At 36.3% G+C, this 22,907-nt stretch overlaps 1 protein-coding gene across 1 annotated transcript in view; it reads right to left on the reverse strand.

Moving 5' to 3' along the window:
* CLASP2 (cytoplasmic linker associated protein 2) overlaps nt 1-22,907 on the reverse strand; it is a 152,608-nt gene that overhangs the window by 116,373 nt on the left and 13,328 nt on the right. The window contains exons 6-7 of the mRNA XM_015561252.1: nt 21,734-21,804; nt 9-106 (exon numbers count right to left, since the gene is read on the reverse strand). Of these exons, the coding sequence (XP_015416738.1) occupies nt 9-106; nt 21,734-21,804 (169 nt within the window). The remainder of the gene's footprint in view (nt 1-8; nt 107-21,733; nt 21,805-22,907) is intronic.

Genomic DNA, 22,907 nt, shown 5'->3' on the forward strand with positions numbered 1-22,907 from the left:
CTGTTGACAGGATTTCCGGATGTTTTAGGTGCAGGAACCTTGAAGGCTGAAGCAGCTGATGATGGCCTATTTCCATCCACTGATTCTTCATCATCAAAGCTTTTATCTGTACAAAGCATTAGCAAAATGTATCTTAAGAAATCTAAGCTTTGCTCCATTTTCCATAAGGCTCAAAAAACAAATAAAGCCACATATAAAATCATAACTTTGTGAGATATATAATACAAAATAAAGCTTCTTTGAATAAGCATTTATATAATGGCTAACACTATATAAAATAACAAAGTGTGATTTAAAATCAGATTGCAGTATTACCATATTTACTACCTATATCTATAAAGTCAAAACATAAAACCAAATATATTAACTCTAAAGACAGAAAAAGCGTTTTTCCTTTTTTACTACTAATAAGCATTTTCTGCCAGCTCCTCCATAGTGCATCTTCCAGCACACCCTGCCTTAGTCCTTACACCCAGATTCTGCAACTTACAATCACAGATCCGTTTGCAAATCAGTCGCCTCATTCCTCTGAAAGCTCTTAATTTTCCTCACCCTAGGATGCTCCCAATGGTTCACATGGCCAAATGCAGTAGATTTGAGACTAATCAAAGATTCTATCAAAAACAGATAGAAACAACCACAGAACCACCACTGAGGTTTGTGCCGGCATTTTTTCTTTCTCTTCCCTGCACTAGGTACTGTAACAGCCAATCAGCTATAAGGTGACATCATCTTATGGCAGCTACTGCTAGATGAAAGGTAAAAATTCTCCATGTATTTTAAAAATCTCTTTGCAGCTGCAATCCTTATTCTGTATCAAAATTTCAAAGGCATTCAATACTATAGGTTTATAAACCTAAATTTGTATTCTCTTATTTAGCTTACTTGAAAATTTATACAATTAGAAAATAAGATTTTATGCAATATTCATTCTGTTGATGTGCTTATTATTGCATCATTAAACCATAGAATATCACAGTGTTCATTAGTGTACCTAATTAACTCTGTAATCTAACAATTTGCTGTTTATTTAGGTCACAGAAACCAAACTAAACAATTTGTTCTCATAAATGATTCAAAAATATTCCATAAAGTTCCTTTTATAATCTTCATGAAGGACCACACTAGTATCATCTCCGAGTATAAAATGAAACACCCCCACTTCCACCCCCACCCCCACAAGGTATATGCATTTTATTCGTCGGAGAAGATGGTTTTCTCTAGGACCCTGCACAATCCAACCAGGACAAACAAGATGGGCGAGGCAGAGAGGCAGCTTTACCACAGGCTTCAGATCAATATGCCAGAATCTTTCCCTTTCAATCCGCTTCCCTTACCTATGCAAATACCCAAATCAAGGAGGAATAATCATCCTTTTAATCTTAAATATATATTTAAAGGAAATACACCAAACACATGTTAAAAAACTGTTTAATTAAAACAAGAGAGTCAAATAGACAACCTAATATAAAGCCACATTCCATTTCAGCAAGTGTTTTCCTTAAATAGCACAACTTGTAGGAAAAAAGTACCTTCTAGTTCAGGTGGGGAAGGTCTAGCCCGCAGGCCATATAAGGCCTGCAAAATCATTTGGTCTGGCCCTGACAAGGCAACTGCAAGTGGGACTCAAAATTCAATAAATCTAGGAGCTTTTTTCATCGAAACATAAATTTATATTAAGTGAATTATATTAAGCGAATGATGTTATAAACATCCAAATGACTCTTGGCAGAAAAAAGATTCCCCACTCTTGTTCTAGTTAAACAATATATTTTTCTTTCTTAGCATAATATTGTAAGGTAGCCAGTGTGGATCGCTTAAAACCTGTGTTCTATGTAGACTGCTGTGTTAAAAACACTAATACAATTCCAAATAAACTTTTTTTTTGGCCACCACCATCATGTAAAAAATGTAGCTAAGAGAGACAGCAGACACACAAATCTAAGGAAAGATGAGTATTGAAACAAAGTAGCCAGAGGTTCCCATGGAAACAGTGCTCTCTTCCTACAAACACACAAGAATTTAAGAGAGTAAATGTCTCTACTATTTTAAAAAAATTAACTCTTAAGATTCTCAAGCTACTGAGAAATTGGTTTTTAACTTATCAAAATAAGGCCAAGAAAATATACAAATTATAACTATGCAGCTCAATTAATTTTCACAAAATGAACATTCCAATGTAACCAGTCTCCAGAATAGATCATTATCAGCATCCTGTGAGCACCCTCACTGAACCGCCAAAATTCACCAGTTCCTACTGAAGTAAACTGGTCTTGCCTTTTAACACCATAGTTTGTTTTACCCATCTGTGAACTTGATATAAAAGGAATCACACAATAGGTACTCTGGTACCTGGCTTCTTTTCACTCAATATAATGTTTGAAATATTCATTTCATTACTTATAGTTTTCTACTATATGAATGTATCGCAATTTATTAATATCCATTCTACTATTGATTGACATTTGAGTTGTTGCCAGTTTTAGATGAATTCAAAGATGTATATGGCAACCTCTAGAGCAGTGGTACTCAAAGTGTGGTCCAGGACCAGCAGCTGAGCATCACCTGGCAATCTATCAGAAATGAAATTCTTGGACCCTAACCCAAATCTTCTGAACCATAAACTCTGGAGAAAGAGGCCCAGCAGTATTAACAAGACCTCTTAGTGATTGGTGTAAGCATGACCAAATTGAAGGGTCACTGCCCTACAGCAGGAGTTGGCAAACTTAAGTCTATAAAAGGCAGACAATAAATGTTTTAGGCTTTACAAACCATATGACTGTATATGTAGTGTCTCTGTGCAACCACTCAATTAGACCACTGCAGTGCCAAAGTAGTGATACACGATATGTAAGCAAATAGGTGTGGCTGTGTTTCAATAAAACTGTATGTATGAAACAGGAGGGCATCTGGATTTAGCCTGCAAGAAATAGTTTGCCAATCCCTACTCTAAAACAACCACTAAAATAAGAGTAAATAAATAAACTAATAAAAAACTAAAATAATTTTAAAAAATTGAATAGTTAAGAAGTAGGAAAGAAGACAAAAAAGCTAAAACAAGTAGATAAAATAAAAGATAAAGTAGCAAAAATAAAACCAGGTATGCAATAACTACTTAAATGTAAATTAACTAAATATTCCCAGTAAAAGACCAAGACATAATTTTTAAAATAGGTTGCTTAAACAAAATATATTTTACATATAAGGTCACATTAAAATAAAAAATGAGAGACAGACCATGGCAAACACCAACCAAAAGAAAGCTGGTATAGCTACACCAACTTCAAACAAGCAGCTTGAAGAAGCACTATAGAGATAAAGAGAGACTTTGAATAATGATAAAGGAGTAAATCCAGAACCCTAAATCAGGACCCTACATTTTTATGAACCAGTACACAGCTTCAAATACATAAAGCAAAAAAAATGAAGAACTAAAAATAAATAAATAGGCAAATCTATAACCATAGAGGGCAATGAAGTTTTACCCACTCCCAATAAAGTTATATCTTTTTAGTCTATAAGCTAAGAAAATTTGTATAACTATATCATCACAAGCCCCCAACTAAAATTTTGTAAATTATTCAGAGGTTCTAAATATTCTAGACTTAAAAATATTTTCTTTTTATGTCATTATCTTTTAATGTATTAAAAGAAATACCAAGTCTGTATTAAATCTCAGGAACTTATTTAAATTATTTTTATAATCTATATACTAAAATAAATCTGTTATTTTTGAGTAAGGGTTCAGGCATACAAGACAAGAATATATACCTTTGCCGAAACCGGTTTGGCTCAGTGGATAGAGCATCAGCCTGCAGACTGAAAGATCCCGGGTTCGATTCCGGTCAAGGGCATGTACCTGGGTTGCAGGCACATCCCCAGTAGGAGATGTGCAGGAGGCAGCTGATCGATGTTTCTCTCTCATTGATGTTTCTAACTATCTCTCTCCCTTCCTCCTGTAAAAAATCAATAAAATAAAAAAAACAACAACCTTAAATGGTGTTTTATTGATCTTTTACAGAGAGGAAGGGAGAAGGAAAGAGTTAGAAACATTGAATGAGAGAGAAACATCGATCAGCTGCCTCCTGCACACCCCCTACTGGGGATGTGCCTGCAACCCAGGTACATGCCCTTGACCGGAATCGAACCCGGGACCCTTCAGTCTGCAGGTTGATACTCTCTCCACTGAGCCACACCAGTCAAGGCTAAAAATATTTTCTTAATAACTATAAAATATCAGAACAAATCAGTTTTATTTTTTCCTAGCACCTCTCACTTCCTGAAATACTTTTATGAGTGAACTAGAAGTTGCACTGGAAATGGACAGAACTTTTTCTTATTTATGCTATAATCCCATTATATACAACAATCCTGGGATAACTGTCATAGCTAACTCTTGTTCCTGCTTCCTACCCTTTCCCGCAGAATTTATTCTCAGCATAATGTGCTGTGAGTTGAACAAAGTCATGTCACACTGCTTCTCAAAATCCTCCTATGACTCCATAAAAGGCCTACCAGGATCCAAGATCTACAAGATCTTAGGTCTCTCTAACCTCATCTTCTACTCACTATCCAGCTTTCTCTCCAATCCAGCTTCACCAATGTCATTGCTGTGACTCCTATCAGGTTCTCTATACATGTTCCCTTTGCCTAGAATACCCTTCCGCCTCTTAGCCACACTGTTTACTCACCTCCTTCAAACTCACTTCCTTCAAATCTTTACTGATCTATTACTTTCTCAAACAGGTTTCTCCAGATGATAAAATTGTAAAGCTTCCAAAATTCTGACACTACTTCCATCCTTTATTTCTCTCCCTAGTACTTACCATTTATATATTTTACTTACTTTGGTTATTATTTCTCTCCTCCTACTGAAATGTATTGTCTATTAGGGTGAGAACTTCTGTCTATTTTGCCAGTTGCCATGTCTCCAGCACGTGGAACAAGCTCAGAAGGACACATTTCATAGTAGGGAGAATTTTGGCTCCACTAAAAGCGTTACTAGGTTATTTGAAACAAAACTCCAAAGGCAAACAAACTATAACCATTTTTAAAATATCTCCTGATAAACAATAAAAATACCTAAAATACTAATAAATATAAGAATAAAACCACTATATTTGAAAGTCTATTCCGAAGGCCTCTGGGGCAAAGGGAACAAAATTCAAAACTCACATACTTGAACATGCAAACTTGAACAGAAGAGTCTTCCCACCAAAAGCTAGTATACCAAATGAGTATATAGTTGCCCTTGAACACAGGTTTGAACTGTGTACTGATATGTGGATTTTAAAAATAAATACCTGTACTGTTTAGACCTCCAGCTGGGAATCTACAGATGTGGAGGGCTACTGTATGCACTGACTATACCATTTTAAATAGCGGAATTCAGCATCCGATTTTGGTACCCACAGGGGTAGTTACTGAGAGTAGTTAAGTTTTTGGGGAGTCAGACAGAGGTTATATGCAATTTCAACTGTATTTGGTGGGGTTGTACAGTTGTTCAAGGATTAACTGTATCCTCAAGGTTAAAGTGAACCACGAGTAAGACTTTAACTTTAAAAAATATATTTTCTTATTGATTTCAGAGACAAAGGGAGAGGGAGAGATAGAAACATCAATGATGAGAGAGAATCACTGATTGGCTGCCTCCTGCACACCCCCCACTGGGATTGAGCTGGCAACCCAGGCATGTGCCCTTGACCGGAATCAAACCCTGGACCCTCAGTCCACAGGCCGAAGCTCTATCCACTGAGCCAAACCACCTAAGGCAAGACCTTAACTTCTTCTAGTCTTTTATTCTTTTCAAACTTATCTCAAGAGGGCCATAGAGAAGTAAATCAAGTGGAGTACTTCATTTAGGTCAAATGCTCTTAGGCAGTCGAGACACTAAAGCCTTTAAACTCGGTAGGCTCACACTTATAGTACTCCCAAGCAACAGCCAAAGCAAATGCAAAATTTTCCTAGAAGAAAGTCTATGGCCTCATGTTATTTGCAAAGTAATTTTCCAAAGGTCACTTAGCATGAGATGAAACAAGACACCAGGAACAAGAATAAATAGAAAGAAAGACAATAGGAACAGATCCACTTTAAATCCTAGAATTATCAAGCAAAGACTCTAGAACAGGGGTCCTCAAACTTTTTAAACAGGGGGCCAGTTCACTGTCCCTCAGACCATTGGAGGGCTGGACTATAGTTTAAAAAAAAACTATGAACAAATTCCTATGCACACTGCACATATCTTATTTTGAAGTAAAAAAACAAAACGGGAACAAATACAATATTTGTATTAGCATGTGGTCCGCGGGCCATAGTTTGAGAACCCCTGCTCTAGAATATCTATACTTGGAAGCTTTTACCAGGCAAGCTTGAAAATAACTTCAGAGATGAGGAAATTATTAAAAAACAACAACAAAAAACTTATTTTTAAAAACAACCAAGCAGAGCTTCTAGAAATAAAAATAACTGAAATTTAAACTCAGTGGGGAGACACAACAGATTAGACACAGCTCAAGGGCTCATTAATGAACTTCAAGATAAATCACACAAAAAATCACCTAGGATTCATATAGTAGGAGCTTTAATATTTACTGAATAAGGGTCAAATACCGAAAGCAAACTATAAGTTACAATTATGCAGATACCTCTGTTTTTACTCCAATGTTTCAAAAAGACAATACTGTGGTTTGGTGCAGAACAGAACAAGATGAACATATACAAACTAATAACATGAGCAGGTTCTAGTGGTTATGTGTATGATGGAGATGAAAAAGGAGAGAAGGAGCAGAGGTCCTGATAACAGGAAAAAGAGATGGAAATGGAGGCAGAGAAACAAATATAGGAGGAGGTGATGGAGGAGGAGGAAGAGAGGATGGGGAGGAAAAAGAAACGGTGATAGAAGGGAGAGGAAGATGGAAATAAAGGAGATGATGGAGGAAGAAGTGGGCATGAGGAAAAGGAGAAGGCAATGAAGAGAAGAAGGAAGAAATAGAAACAGAGGAGGAGGAAATGGAGGAGGAAAAAGAGGGAGGAAGGGAGTAAGAGAAAGGAGGAGGACAAGCAAAGAGAGGGAGGAGAAAAACAAGCCTAAGTAGGCTAAGGCTTTATCTTATGCTGCCTTCATATTACACTTGAAACTGTTCTCAGTAAGCACTGAGCTCCTATAGGCTCATGATTCCCTATCAGCATGCCTAAAAGCCAAAAAGCTCTTAAGTCTTTTGTCTTTTAAATTTATCTGGCAGCAAAATCTGAAATTATTTGAACTCAGTGTATGGCAAAATATAATGTGAACTGACATTAGCCCATTTATTATCTTTATTTCCCCTACTGCAAAAAAATATTAATGTGCTTGATTATAAGGTCAGCCCCAAACCCAGCGCGGGTTGTTATAAAGTATATAGTGTATAACTGTATTATTTTTCTAATACTAACATATTCTGAATTCCAAAATATAAGTGGTCTTCAAGATTTCAGATAAGAAAGTATGAACTGCCCAGGCCAGGTGGCTCAGTTGTTTGGAGTGCTATCACATATACCAAAAGGTTGCCTGTTTGATCCCCGGTCTGGGCTGTATGGGAGGCAACCGATCAATGTTTCTTTCTCTCTTTCTCTCTTTCCTTTTTTCCTTCCTTCCTTCCTCCCTTCCTTCCTTCCTTCCTTCCTTCCTTGAGTAAATCTTTAAATTTCTTATAAGAAATAAAACCCCTAGAACTATGTATGGTTATGGATAGTAACTAAAGTTACTGTGATGATCATTTCACAATACATACATTTTTTTTAAAAAGGAAAGATTATAAATGCATATTACCATAATCAAGTCCCTTTTTTTCTTTTTCCCTTCAAAGAAAAGCCATATACATATTAAAATGGCTATTCAAACTTTCCACTTCACTTTTATAGGTACGTGTACTAAAAAACATAACATTTCTGCTTCTGAATTCATATAAAATCTGAAAAGCTGCTCCATCTTATATGGAAAACAAAGAGCAAGCCAAAAACTTTATGCCATGTCTCTTTAAAAAAATTCATTTTGTGTGATTTTCCTCAGTGAACCAACCAGCCAGTCCAGTAAGAAGAACCCACAACATGACTGATTGTCATGCACAAAATAGACTGTTTCATAGTAAGTAGTTTCTTATACCAAAGTTCCTCTTTTCAATTTAAACTATATCCTTCCTTATTCTAATTAAAACACTGAGCAATAGGACTTTGGATTTCTGAACTGTTTCACACTCTTGCATATCCAACAATGATCTTTAGCTGTTATATCTAACAGCTAAATTAGCAACTGATACTAGGAAATCCTATATAATAAAACCCTAATACACAAATTGACTGAACGGCGGAATGACTGGTTGCTATGACATGCACTGACCACCAGGGGGCAGATGCTCAACACAGGAGCTGCCCCCTGGTGGTCAGTGTGCCCCCGCAGGGGGAGCACCACTCAGACTGAAGCTGGGCTCACAGCTGGCAAGCGCAGCGGTGGTGGTAGCAGGAGCCTCTCCCCTCCCGCTTCCATAGCAGCACTAAGGACCCCTTGGGGGATGTCCGACTGTCAGCAGGTGGACATCCCCGAGGGGTCCCAGACTGTTAGAGGGTGCAGACCAGGCTGGGGGACACCCCGCACCCCCATGTACAAATGTCATGCACTGGGCCTCTAGTAATCTCTATAAGCTATTACATTGCATGCATCTCGGAAAACTTACACAAATTTTAGTTGCTTGCACTCCCCACTATGTTTTTACATTCGGATATTCTCCTTGGCTTTCCTCTGACCTCACAAGTCCTTCTTGCTTCAGTCTCTTCCTCTTTTACCCAACCATTACATGTGGAATATCCTCCTTTCCTCCTAGTTGCACACTTTCTAAATGGCTTCATCAATTCTCAACAGTTTAAAATATCTCCTACATGCTGACAATTTTCAAACGTTTGTCTCCAGCCTAAACCATCTCTCATTTTCAGGTCTATATATTCAACTGCCCAGTAGAAGTCTCCCCTAAGAATATCTCAAATTAGAGGATTTGACATAGGTAACCTAATACCAACACAACTCCAAACCCATTCTTCCTGTCTTCCCCTATACCAGTAAATATGTAGTCAACTCCAGCTCACAATCTGAAAGCCTCATTCCAAGTTCTCTCCTCTGTCCTGCATGGATCGTCTATCAGCAGCTCTTATTGTATATAACTCCAAGTTATAGACAGCTATTTTTCTTTACTTCCTCTGCCATTCCTAGTCTAAAGCCAGACCAATATTATCTCTGCCTATATTGCTACAACTTCTTAATTGGTCTCCTTGGTTCTATTCTTGACCTTCCAAACCACAACATAGATAATGCAATCTTCCAAAAAAATAATTTGGACCTATGGCTGCTGAAACCATTCAGTGAAAGACTGATAGGAAACTTTATATGAGGCTGATAACACCTATTTAATATTAATACAACAAAAAAAAGACAATCAGAAACTGTATGCCTTCTGACAAACAATATACAATACCACATACAAAAATCTGTATCAAAAGGAAAGAAAAAAAACCATCCTGGCTGATGTACTGAGTTATTAGAGAGTTGGCCCAAGGACCGGAGGGTGATGCGTTTGATTCTCAGTCAGGGGCCCGTACCTGGGTTTCAGGTTCCAAACCTGACCCTGGTTGGGGCACATGTGGGAGGCAAGTATCTCTCTCTGTCTCCTTTCTTCCTTCCCTCCCTTCTACTCTCTCTAAAAACCAATGGAGCCCGGCTGGCCTGGCTCAGTGTTTGAGCATTGACCTATGAACCAGGAGGTCACACAGTTCGATTCCCAGGTTGTGGGCTCGATCCCCAATAGGGAGCATGCAGGAGGCAGCCAATCAATGATTCTCTCTCATCATTGATATTACTTTCTCTCTCTCTCTCTCTCAAATCAATATAAGTATTTAAAAAAATAAAAATCAATGGGAAAAATATTCTTGGGTGAGGTTTAACAACAAACAAAAGGAAAAACGCCCCCCCCCCGCCCAAAATCAGACCTGATTCTGATCAAGACATTATCAGAATTTTCAGTTTTCAGAAAATACAAGGGATATAAAAACATTTTTTTTAAAAACCAAGCAACATAAAACCACATGGCAATGTAATGAACAAAATCTAATATAGCCATACTAGATTTTATCAGACAGGTGTTTTTTTTCTTTAATTAATGGCAAGAGAAGAAAAAGACGGACAACTGCTTTAAATAGAGCCCTAAGAAGTATATCAAGCCCTTGCTGGTTTGGCTCAGTGGATAGAGCGTCAACCTGGGGACTGAAGGGTTCCAGGTTCGATTACGATCAAGGGCACATGCCAGGCTTGTGGGCTCTCGATCACCAGGAGGGGGCATGCAAGAAGTGGCCAATCAATGATTCTCTCTCATCATTGATGTTTTTCTCTCTCCCTCTCCCTTCCTCCCTGAAATCCCTCCCCCCTCCCCGAAAAAAAAGATCTATCAACCAACTGCAATGGTAAACTTTGTCTGAATCCACATTTTAAAATGTAAAACGATTTTTATGAAACAATTAAGGAAATATGCACGTACACACACATACACACATTCCAGTCCAGCAAGATAATAGGGCTGGGGAAGATAGGTAGGAATACTGATGAATAAAAATTGTCTATGTACTGATAATTTGTTGAAGCTGGATAATGGGTGGTAATGCAGGTTTATCACAATATTTTCTATTTCTGGTTATGTTTGAAAATTCTCCTAAAAATATAATTTTAATCACTTTACTCTCTTCCTTAAAATCCTGCAGTGGAACTCCAATAAAATGATAAGTAAAACCATAAGAGCAAAGAAAATGAGGTGAGGCAGAGAGTATGTGAAATCAGCACCTAAAAGATAGCAACAAATTATTATAAAATGCAAATAAAAAGGATAAAAGGCTTTTGAAGAATAACACCACAGCAAAACTGCAACTTAGAATTCTCAGAAGCCCACTAAAACAGCAGAGAGAACTGATCTACCTTAGAGAATGACAGAAGTAATAATTTCTAAGCTAGAAAGTACAGGAATGACTAGCAAGGAACAAATGAAAAATCTATAGAATGATTTTGTCATTAAGCTCTTCTCCCTCCCAACTCAGTGAGCTCAGTATTTTACATACAAGTGTGTATGTGCATGCTTACACATGTGCACATACACGTACACACAATTCTGTAAAAATGGAGCCATCAGGAAAGGAAAAACAAATTTCTTGGAACTATCTGAACTTTTATTTGGCAAGATTTTTTAAAATTTAATAGGAGCGCTGGATGAGAGTCAAGGAAATATCCCAGAATACAGAGTAAAAGAGAAAGACAAAGACGTAAAACTTCAGAAGACAAACAAAAAGGACATGGTGAATCAACCCAGGAGCTTCAGTGGCTGACTAATAACAATTCCCTAAGGAGAGACTAAAGCTAATGAAGGGGAGAAAGTTATATTAAAAACAACAACAACAACATATTTCCCAAAGCTAAAGAAAATCACAAGCCCTCAAAAGTAAAATAATCAAACAGTAAAAATGTAAAATTCTTCATTAAAACTAAAATGAAAAATTTTAGTAAAACAATTAGAAATTGAAAATCCAAATGCTTCAAAATAAAACAACAGCCAAATTTTTATATTCACTTGAAGATGCTATGTTCTCAGCAGCAAGTTAGTCTTAAATAAGCTATTATATTATAAAAAAGAAAGTTTATATGATACAAAGTTTAAAAGAGGTGAAGAAATTGATAACGTCTCTTAAAATTTCGGGATAGGTATTAGCTATTTGAAGACATTTACCCTTTCCTTTAAGGGGGCCCTTTAAAATTTCAAGATCTTCAATAGTTCAGTGAAGGGGCAAACACAATTTAAACCATTATCTGGTATTAACAAAATTAACATATTTCATGAAAACATAATATCAAACTAAATAATAAATGCAGCTCATAAAATGGTTTACTTAGAACCTTTACACAATCCAGTCATTTCAGGTAAATTTTCTTTTCTTTTTTTTAATAGATGAGAGAGAATCACTGATCTGCTGCCTCCAGCACAACCCCCATGGGGATCAAGCCTGCAACCCCAGCATGTGCCCCAACCAGGAATCAAACCATGACCTCCTGGTTCATAAGTTGATGCTCAACTACTGAGCCACATCAGCCAGGCTTAGGTAAATTTTCATGACAGCTACAGATTGGTCATAACAGCTGTCAAGCACATCAACTATACATTCTACAAAGCTGCACACCTTTTCTTGAAGATTCAGGTTCATTAGCAACATCATGTTTGAGGCTAGGTTGCAACTGGGCTCAAGGTCTTGCACCCAAATGGGTAAATAAGCCCTCTTCAAGAAGGCTAAGATTTTTAATCTTAGTGTCTAATTACTGCCTATATTGTTGCTAAATACTCAATCTTTTGTCCCTTGTTATTTACTTTTTCTCCTTATAGACTCCCCCCGCCCCCCATTATCATTGGTCCCAGAAGAAAAGTTTGGCCTTTTTGCCAGTAAGAGTTGCTTTCTTTCAGTGATTTAAATTACCCAATCACAGAATATTCCAGGGTATGGAAGAGATCATTCATTCAGTATTCAGCATTATTTCTTTTCTTTTCTTTTTTAAATATTTTATTGATTTTTTTATAGAGAAGAAGGGAGAGGGATAGAGAGTTAGAAACATCGATGAGAGAGAAACATCTATCAGCTGCCTCCTGCACGGCCCCCACTGGGGATGTGCCCGCAACCAAAGTACATGCCCTTGACTGGAATCGAAGCTAGGGTCTTTCAGTCCGCAGGCCGACGCTCTATCCACTGAGCCAAACCGGTTCGGCCAGCATAATTTCTTACTGTTGTTCCCTTGCTCCCCAAACCAGTAGTTATATGTCAATTTGGAGTGGTCCCAGAAGGCTTACCTCTAGAAGGCCAAAGTTATATCATCAATTATATACATTTTTTAAAAAGATTCATTCATGTTTGAAATAATAAACTGTGTTGAAATATTAAAAGTTTACAAATAGTCTATTTGCAACAAAACCTTATTTCTTTCCAGCCACTCTTTGGCCTAACAACAAAAGGCCAAATTCCTCTTATGAGCTTCTGAGGCAGATTGCAGTGCTCAACGCCACATAATAATCCTACAGGCTTTTAACTCTATCAGGTTTGACTGCTGAGTTATTTCACAGTCATTTGACTGCTTAGTTTTATAAGTTTGGGTAAGGATAAATACAACTAAACAGAAAGATACCTGAAACTTATAATTGATAGTCTTTATAGTGCTTCACAAATCCAAGTTTGCTGAAGTTAAGCTTATGTAACATTCAATAGATAATAGATTAATAACCAGAATATATAAAGAGCAATTATAAATAAGCAACAAAAAAGTCAAACAACCAAAAAATTGCCTAAGGATGCCAGACGGTAATCCACAGAAAAGGAAATACAAATAAACAAACCTATGAAGATGATCAACCTTATTAGAAAGCAAAGATGCTTTTGAAAGGATGAGGTATTTCTCACTCATCTGATAGGCAAATTTTAAAAAGATAAATAACAACAAAAACTGAAAAGAATGCAGGTAAGTGTCAAAGCCTCTTTTGGCATAAATTAGTTAGAGCTAATGCAATTTGAAATTAAAATAAAGAACTTGGATCCAGAAATTCTACTTTTAGACTACTTTAAAAAATATATGTGTGTGGGTGTATGTGTATATACACATATACGTTTTGTACAAAGGTATTTTTTCACAATCATTTAGAAAAATAATGTGATTAAACAATCTAAAATTCCATAACAGAAAAAATGGTTATAATACATCCATACTATGAAATTCTATACAACAGTTCAAACAAATAAGGCAGCTACACATGATTGCATTAAAAAATCTCTATGCCATATTGAGCACATAGCAAATGGCAAATATATATTCAGAATGATACAATTTATGTAAACTCAGTAAAAACAAAACCATTTATTTTGATACTTAATATGCATGTAAGGTATGAAAAGACAAATTCAAAACTAATAAAAGTATTCATCTCAGCTTATACCTATGACCAAGGCTTACAGGTAGTTTGAAGGGGACTTTTGCTCTATCTGCATTGTTTGAATTTTGAAAATAATATTGTATTCGTCTTAAGTTCATAATTCAAAATGAAGGAATAAAAAACAACATAGGAATAGTGCAATTCAGTTGTTATATGTATGTTCACATGATAACAGTATGGTGTATGTGCATTACACGTGAGAGATTAAATATGCAGAGTATATGCAAATGTTATAGCTATAAACCTCTCTCTATATGTATTTCTATATTGTTTACTGTGCAGATTTTTAATTTTTAATAAAGCTGTATTACTTTAATTATCAATAAAATACAATAAAGGTATTTCCATTTTGAAGGAAAGAATGAACAGAAGGTTACCCTCTGAGCTTTATAAGAGATTACTTTGATTTTTTAAAAATCAAGACATTCCTAAACAGTCTGAATGCATTTATATACCATCTGAAAATAGAAAAACTAAGTAAGTGTACCTTTATAGCCTTTGAACCTATATGTTTAAGAAATAAAATCTGAATATGGCCCGAACCAAATGCAACATTTACAGTTGCCTGTAAATTACAATTTACACAAACAACTTGGCAATATCCTAAGTATATGAAAACTTGATGGCTTTTACCTTAAAAAGTAGTAGTTAAAATTAAATTGTTACTGATTTATATAAGGTCATATAAAAGTTACATAGATTCTTTTTGATGGAATAAACCATAACAATATGCAAAACAAAAATTACTATCATATTTCCATTAACATGTACATAATAATTTAAGTGACCGTTACTAATATCATCATTTTGGTAAGTTTGCATCCTATTCCTCATAGTTCCAAGGGAACAAACGCCTTAGAGCAGTGGTTCTCAACCTTTCTAATGCCGCGACCCTTTAATACAGTTCCTCATGTTGTGGTGACCCCCAATTTCAATGTTATAAATTGAACATAATTAAAGCACAGTGATTAATCACAAAAACAATATGTAATTATATATGTGTTTTCCGATGATCTTAGGGCAACCCCTGTGAAAGGGTCGTTCAACCCCTAAAGGGGTCATGACCCACAGATTGAGAACCACTGCCTTAGAGGAAAATCATTGCATAGTCTAAGGAAGGCTAAAGCTATTAGAATTAAAACTCCTAAATACTGTCAGTCTTCCTTAACAACTTAGTGAAAAAATGCACAAAACATTTTTGAGTAACCTCAAATTTCCCTTCATACATATCTCTGGTTTTGATGCAATTAGAAAGTATACCTCTAAATATCTTAACAAAAGATTTAATAATGAAAAAAGAAAAAAAACCCTAAATTATTATGTGTTATGAAGGACAATACAAATGCACTAGATTTGGTTCTAGTTGTTCTGTGCCTGGGACTTATAATCTCAGCAAGCCTCAGTTTTCTAATCTGTAAAATGAAAATACCAAAATACTCTGTATACTTCACAGAGTTATCTGTACCTGACGAGTTAATGTATGCTAAGTATACAAAAATGCTTTGGGAACTAAAATGCATATTAGAAATATTTTTTAGATGATTGCTATCATAATAAAGCACTGGCAAAATCAATTTTTAATCAAATTAATATCCTATATAGAAACTGCAAAAGAGTAAATATTTTCTAGAGAATTGTTTACTAGGGACAACGACAAATTACAAGCATATTAATTAACTAGGGTCTATGGCAAGCCATTTTGCTTCTTTTACTACTTTATACCACAGAATTCTACTTGTTGTGAAATACCACAGGAAAGATGTCAAGCTAGTTAACCAAATCTTCCTACCAAAATCTGTCATTCTTCCAAAGGCCATGTTCTCTCTTTAAAGCTTTTGCATATATTCCATGTTTCTTCCAATATCGCTTCTTCGTATCTACCACCAAAGACTGAGGGCTTGCTTGGGTTACAAGGTAAATTGTCACCTTATATTTGCCAGATCTCAGACAGACATATCAAGTAGAAAAAGATACCAAATGACAAGTAAGCACACACGTGCATACATCATACATGAGTGTATACACACACACACCTTCTTCATTCTTTAGGGAGAAATATATTCCTTACATAGCAAATGATTATCACTTTAAAAGGAAGTGTATAACACAAGCAAAAGAAGAAAAATAAATCTTACTCACCATCTCCCATAGCCATTCAGATGGTCCAGGGAGCTCTTTCTCAAACCAAGAGGTCAAACAGCACAGCAAATAAATGCAGCTCAGTGCCTGCGCCACTGGGCTCGGCCTGCAGCCTGCAGACACCGGGAGCACTGTGTGACCCAGGCTGTGCTGCAGCTCTGCACCGCAATAGCCAACAGCTGCTACTCCATTTCAAAATAAAAGTCTGGGGTCTTGTTGAAAACCCTCATCTAATTTAGCTGAGCCTAGCAGTGCTTGATCAAGATTATTCTTTAACTGCATACAAGCAGTTAGATACAGGTTATGATGTTTCTCCTTGTGCTGGCTGACTGAAATGTAATGTAAGAAAAGCTCTGAGAATCAATAAATGCCATTCCACGGGGGAGGGAGGACTTTTAATGCAATCATCAAAACACAAGGCATGTGTTCAGCAATCATTTTCTGCTTCCCTAAAGATATGCATGTAATCAGTAGCAATCACATGATCTGATGGATTAACTGATTTGCGCTTTTTTAAAAGGTTTTCATCCTTTTAATATTTACAAAAGGAGATTGCTAGAAGTGCACCAACAGGAATAGTCCAGTTTCCATGATTAACTGCTCTCATTATGCAGGAAGCATTTCTGGCTGCCGTAAACAAATCACGTCAAAGGCAGCCCATCAAAGGCTGTTCTGTGTGTGGACAGCAGGGCCACGCAGAACAAAGCTTGCTTCTGGTGGAGACAGAAGCTCGCCAGTGCGCAGCTGCAGGGACACGGAGCACCCTTCATCCAAACTGCACAACCATCAGCACAATGTCAAGCTCAGAGAAAGCCCTGGGGCTCATGGTCACAAACAGATACGGTACCTTTAAAAATCAACATAAGAGGTGCTTTGCTTTTCGCCAAAGGGTATGTTATAAACATATATATATATATACATATATATATATACACACATACATATATATACACACATACACACACGCACACATATATACATACATACACATATATATATGTATATATATTTAAAAAAGCTAAACTGTAGGTTACCTTATTGCCTCTAATATGCCAAATATCAAGGTAATTTGATATCCTAATTTCTATGCATTATTTTATAGCCAGCCTCCTAGAGCAATTCTTTTCCTAGCAATTGTTTCAAACAGAGAAGCTGGGAAATATTTTACAATGATTACATGCCTAGACTGCATTCGTTTCTACACATACACTAGACAAATCAGAATTATTCAGTTTTTTCACAGTGAAAGAGAAAAAAAATTTGCAGTCAGAACCAACACTGTTGGTGTTTACATCTTGATTAGCGTAGGAGACTGTCTGGAAAGCTCCATGACGACACCAGGGCCTGTTATAATCATAGTGGCCTGCAACTTTCAGTCTTTTCTTTCAGGCAGGGCTGGTGTCCCCTCCTTTCAATCACAATCTGATTAATTTCAAATCCAGTTTCCTTTTACTAGCAGAGCTAATTCCACTGCACTTAGGGATTCTGCCTAACTCACACTCTGTAATACAAGAATTAAACTTAGACTTGAAACACACTCAAGACAAAAAGTGCTGTGCATTTGTCACTAATTCTAAACTAAATGAAATACTCAAATCTTAGATGATACAATTTAATTTATGTTCTTCCAGCTCTTCCCTAGCCTCACTGGGCTCTAGCCAACCCTGACCTCCCTTATGTCCATTTCTACCTCTGGGTCTTTATGGTCATATTTTCTCTGCCCCAAACACTTTTCCTATCATTTATGCCATAATTAGCTTGTTCTCCTTTATCAGATCTCAATTCAAATGTGTCAACTCTCAGAGAAATCTGCCCCACTATTCTAAAGTGGCATCACTGAGTTAATTACCAACTCCATATCCTATTCACTTTATTTAATGACTTAAGATGACAGCTTTTAGCTATAATGACTCTTAAAAAGTCCTACCACCTTTACAACAAATCCTCTGGTTTTTGTTTTTGTCTGTATTTAGCAAAAAGACTTTTCATTCACAAATACTCTAAGTCAATATAAGAAGTGTGATGTTTCATTATTATGGTTTCAGACAAAAGCATACTAAAAAAGTTTACTTACTATGATAGTTTCTAGTCACAGAATATCATATGGAACAAATCTGAATTAAATGCCATGTTTGGGTAAACTCCCAACAATTTGCTTTGCATATGTACACAAAGTGAGAGAAAGAAAAGGTGGTATCTTTAATGGCTCTTCAGTCCATTATGTGCATTAATCTATCTATCTATCTATATATAAAAACCTAATATGCAAATTGTCCCCATGGGAGTTCAACCAGGAGACCAATCACTCACTATGACGTGTGCTGACCATCTGGGGGGAGGGTGGGAGGGGGGTGCGGAACCAAGGAAGGCCTTGATTGGCCCTGATCACCGGCCAGGCCTAGGGACCCTACCTGTGCATGAATTTCATGCACTGGGCCTCTAGTTCTCCAATAAAAGGAACCAGGTCTCCTTGGAGAAGTGTTTGACTCAAAAAAGACTTTTTAATTGATGTTGTTGTTTTTTTTGAGAGAGAGAGAGAGAGAAACATCAATGTGAGAAGGAAATATCGATTGGCTGCCTCCTGCATGCCCCCTACTGGGGATGGAGCCCACAACCTGAGTATGTGCCCTGAGAGGGAAATCAAACCAGCAACCTTTCAGTGCACGAGATGACACCCAACCAACTGAGCCACATGGGTCAGGGCCTGTTCTATTACTTTTAGTTTACAGTTTTAGTTTGAGTGCACAATAACAATGAGCCAATAAAGGGCTAAAAATGTTGTGGGGGAAAATTGTGCAGAAATAAAAAAGGAGTTGAATAAACCTTCATTACATTCTTTGGGTACAAACTATTTTTTGCATTTAATTTGTTACTTATAAAAATTTGTTTTCAGTGTTTGATACATTTGGCTACCTGTGACAATTATTCAAGTATCCTGGACTGAGATGAAATATACTATTAGTGGAAATAATTTTCTCATTTAATGGCTTTTGATTTGGCAGCAAGGATTTTAGGAATAATTTAAATTAATTTCATTAAACAAAGGGTAATTGTATTTTGTCCATCACCAACTGTATTCACTCTGGATTCCCATGTGTTCCTTGTTTATGATCTCTTCTCCCTTACTAGAATGTAGGCTTGCTGAGGCAGCATCTTTAACTGTCTTCTGCACTGCTGTGACATGATCTAATTTTAAGATCATTCTCACTTCTGGGTAAAAAAAAAGATTCCAGAGGGCAAACATGGAACTGTAACATGTAATAATCTAGGTAAAAACTATCTACTGTACCACCTGGAGGTCACAGTTCAATTTCCAGTTAGGTTAGAGTGGGGTTTTAGCAGTGGAGATGAAAAAAAATTTTTGGGATATATCAATATTTCAGAGGAAGAAATGACCAATTAAGCTAGACTAATTAGTAAAGGACTAATTAGGGGTCAAATCAGATTTCTAGCCTGAGCTGATAGTGGTACCACTGACTGAAATGGGTAAAGCAGGGAAGAACAGATTTGAAGGAAAGGAAGAGACAACAGGGTTTCAATTTTGGACATGCTAAGTCTGGGATGCTCATTAGGCATCCAAATGGAAATGTCATAGATGCCAGAGGCTACCAAATCTAGAGCATAAGGGATAGGCTGAATGAGGGCTAGAACTACACATTTAAGAATCATCAGCAAATAGTTACCATTTAAAGCCTTTGGGCTAAATTAGGTCACTGAGAGAAAATAATGACAAGGGAAAGGAGGGGGTTGAGGGTAGTCAACATGATAAACAGGCTTCCCTCTACTAGTCTCCACCCTTATTAACAAATCCATTAAAGTATTTTTCAATGACAGCATAATATTTTCATCAAAAATATCATGGCTGCTTGGCTGGTGTGGCTCAGGGATTGAGCGTTGACCTATGAACCTGGAGGTCACAGTTCAATTTCCAGTTAGGGCACATGCCCAGGTTGCACGCACAATCCCTAGTGGGGAATGTGCAAGAGGCAGCCCATCAATAGTTTTCTCTCATCATTGATGTTTCTCTCCCTCTCCCTCCTCTCTGAAATCAATAAAAAATGTTTTTTAAAACAAAACAAAACATCATGACCAATTTCTATACTCCAATATACTGTATATGTATTACAGATTTTAACATTCACATTTGACCATATTTACAATATTCAGAGCATAACCTCCAATACAAAAATACCTCTGAAGGCTCCCCTAAGAGAAATAAGTGGTAGACACTAACCCCAAACCTCCTTGTTTATGAAGAGATAAACAAGAGAAATGAGAACTTAAAGAATAGGGGATAAAATAATCTTCTATTTTGATAGTAACAAAAATAACCTCACAAAACACAATACAGTACTTTCAAAATAAACCATACCAAATAATAAATATTTTAAGGTTATAATATCCATTACACTCTTCTTCTTAGAGTTGTAACTACAAAGTTTGGAATACACAAGTGAGAATGCACTGTAAATGGTATGAAAACACAACTCTTAATTTAAGGAATTTTAACAACTCTTCATCTTCCTGCTGTTTCTGGTTTCTATGGAAATGGACAGAGGTAACTGCTGAGGAAATAAGGACAAGGCACTTAAAACACCTTCTATTCAGAGGAGTGATAAACAGCTGGCAGTCAGGGGAAGTACCAGTAGTGCTGAAGTCAATTTATGCTTCTAGAACTAAGTTTAGATTAGGGTAGACACAATCTTTTTAACACTAATTTCTCACTCCACCTGCCTTCTTGCAACAAAACAAGGCTCAATCTTGGTTTAATCCAGAGAGGGGAAAAACCCCACTAAATTATTTCAGAAACTAGTTTTCCTATTATTTAACTATATAACTTATATACCAAATTATTTCACCAGCATCATTTACATAGTACTAAGTTAATCACACTCTCTTCAATAGGAACTTAATTCCCTAGGTGAAAAACCATCTATACTATCTTTTGAAATAGAATATATTCTTTACATAAGGCTAATTAATAATTAAAGACTGAAGTCTAGGTAAATGGTACCCAATAAAACCAAATACAACTTAGTATCCTTACAAAAAGTAGAGCAACTACAAAATCAAATAAACGCCACATACTAACATCAACTTCTAACTCAGAAGCCAAAGATAATTATGTTGGTAAAGTTCCTACGTCTGTGTTTCTTCACCAGTGTCATCACTGGCAGTCTACACATAGGTGTAATAGAGCCTATCAACCCCACAATTTCTACTAAAAACAACAAAGTAAAACAGTTACTATGGGAATAAAAAACACATTCCATGCATGAAACGTAGAGGACAAGAAGGTCACCATATCTTCAACCCAGAAGATACAAAACATAAGCAAAAGAACAGGATCATTTTGCACAAATGAGTACACCTATTATTAATTTTCACTTATTCTAAGTAAGTGCAAATGGTCAGCAGGATATAAAGATTTTATTATTATATCCTAAGTTTTAAATCAAAAAATCAAATCTGATGTAACAGTTGACTTGAAAACATATTTTAGTGTCTAAAAGTTTGTTAATAATCTTAGAAATGTTTAAGAACCAGAAAAATTTAATTATTCTTACCTTTGCAGACACTCAAAATCATACCGCCTGAATTTTGCACTTCATCAAATTTGGCAAATATCATTTCTAATCTGGGAATAAAGAATACATTTTGTTTGTTTTACATACACTTTAATGAGGAACAATTCCTTTCACCATCTCCCTGAGAAAAAAACAATTCCAGGGATTTAGTTAGGTCTATACAACTCTCTTTTACAATGAACTCACTTACTGAAAAGAAAGACAAAACCCATCTCTCTTCAGTTGACAGAACCAGCCAAATACAGATAGCACTCTCCACACTTGTAGGCATATTTGTGAAATGGTAACTTTAACACAAAGCAGTTTCCCATGTTTCATCATAAAATTATTTCTCGAACCCATCAAAAATACTTCAGTTCCAACTTTATAATGAATCCACTCAGTCACCAATACACCCTTAAAAAGTACATAGAACCATGTTAAGGAAACATAAAACCAGAGAAATCAAACTGGGCCCATACAAAACAAGGAACTTAACAGATAAATGCTGTGTGTGTTCTGACTGCTCCACTGAGCAGAATATGACCACTATGAAAAAAATAATCTAATTTTCAAACAATTACAATATTCAGGATATCACACAGAATTTATTATATTGAATTGACTATACTGAATTCTTGCGAATAAATGCTAGATGAAAGAGGGCAATGGTTAGTGGAACAATCATCTGAAGAAATGGGTAAAGCAAAATTCATTCATATCAGAAATGTGTCCAGTATTTTGAAGACTCAAAATACTACCTATAAATAATGAGGTCATGTGCTAAAAGAGTAGAAAACACACTGCGTGGTTGAAAAATCCAATTGTACATGCCTTGTACCTATGTAGTCCTTCCCATCCTCTAGCACCTAGTTAGAGAAACATCATAGAGGAGACTGACACAAGCATAACACAGAGGAAAGAACTATGAACGGAGAGTCAGGAAGCCTTCAGCTTCTCACCAACTAGCTGTCACTACTCTGGGTCTCAGAGTCTTCATCTGCCAAGTGGCTAGCCACTTAGGAGAGAAGTCACAGGAAGAAATAGGATTAATAAGTTGCTGGTGTATTTCAGTAAGGACATTAAAGTATAAGCCACCCACATATGATAAAATCCCTATGAGGCTAAAATTACTAATATAACTTAAGAAGAAAGGAATATTGTAGGCCAATTT

The sequence above is a fragment of the Myotis davidii genome, unplaced genomic scaffold (assembly GCF_000327345.1).
Source record: "Myotis davidii unplaced genomic scaffold, ASM32734v1 scaffold395, whole genome shotgun sequence".
Taxonomy (NCBI): Eukaryota; Metazoa; Chordata; class Mammalia; order Chiroptera; family Vespertilionidae; genus Myotis; species Myotis davidii.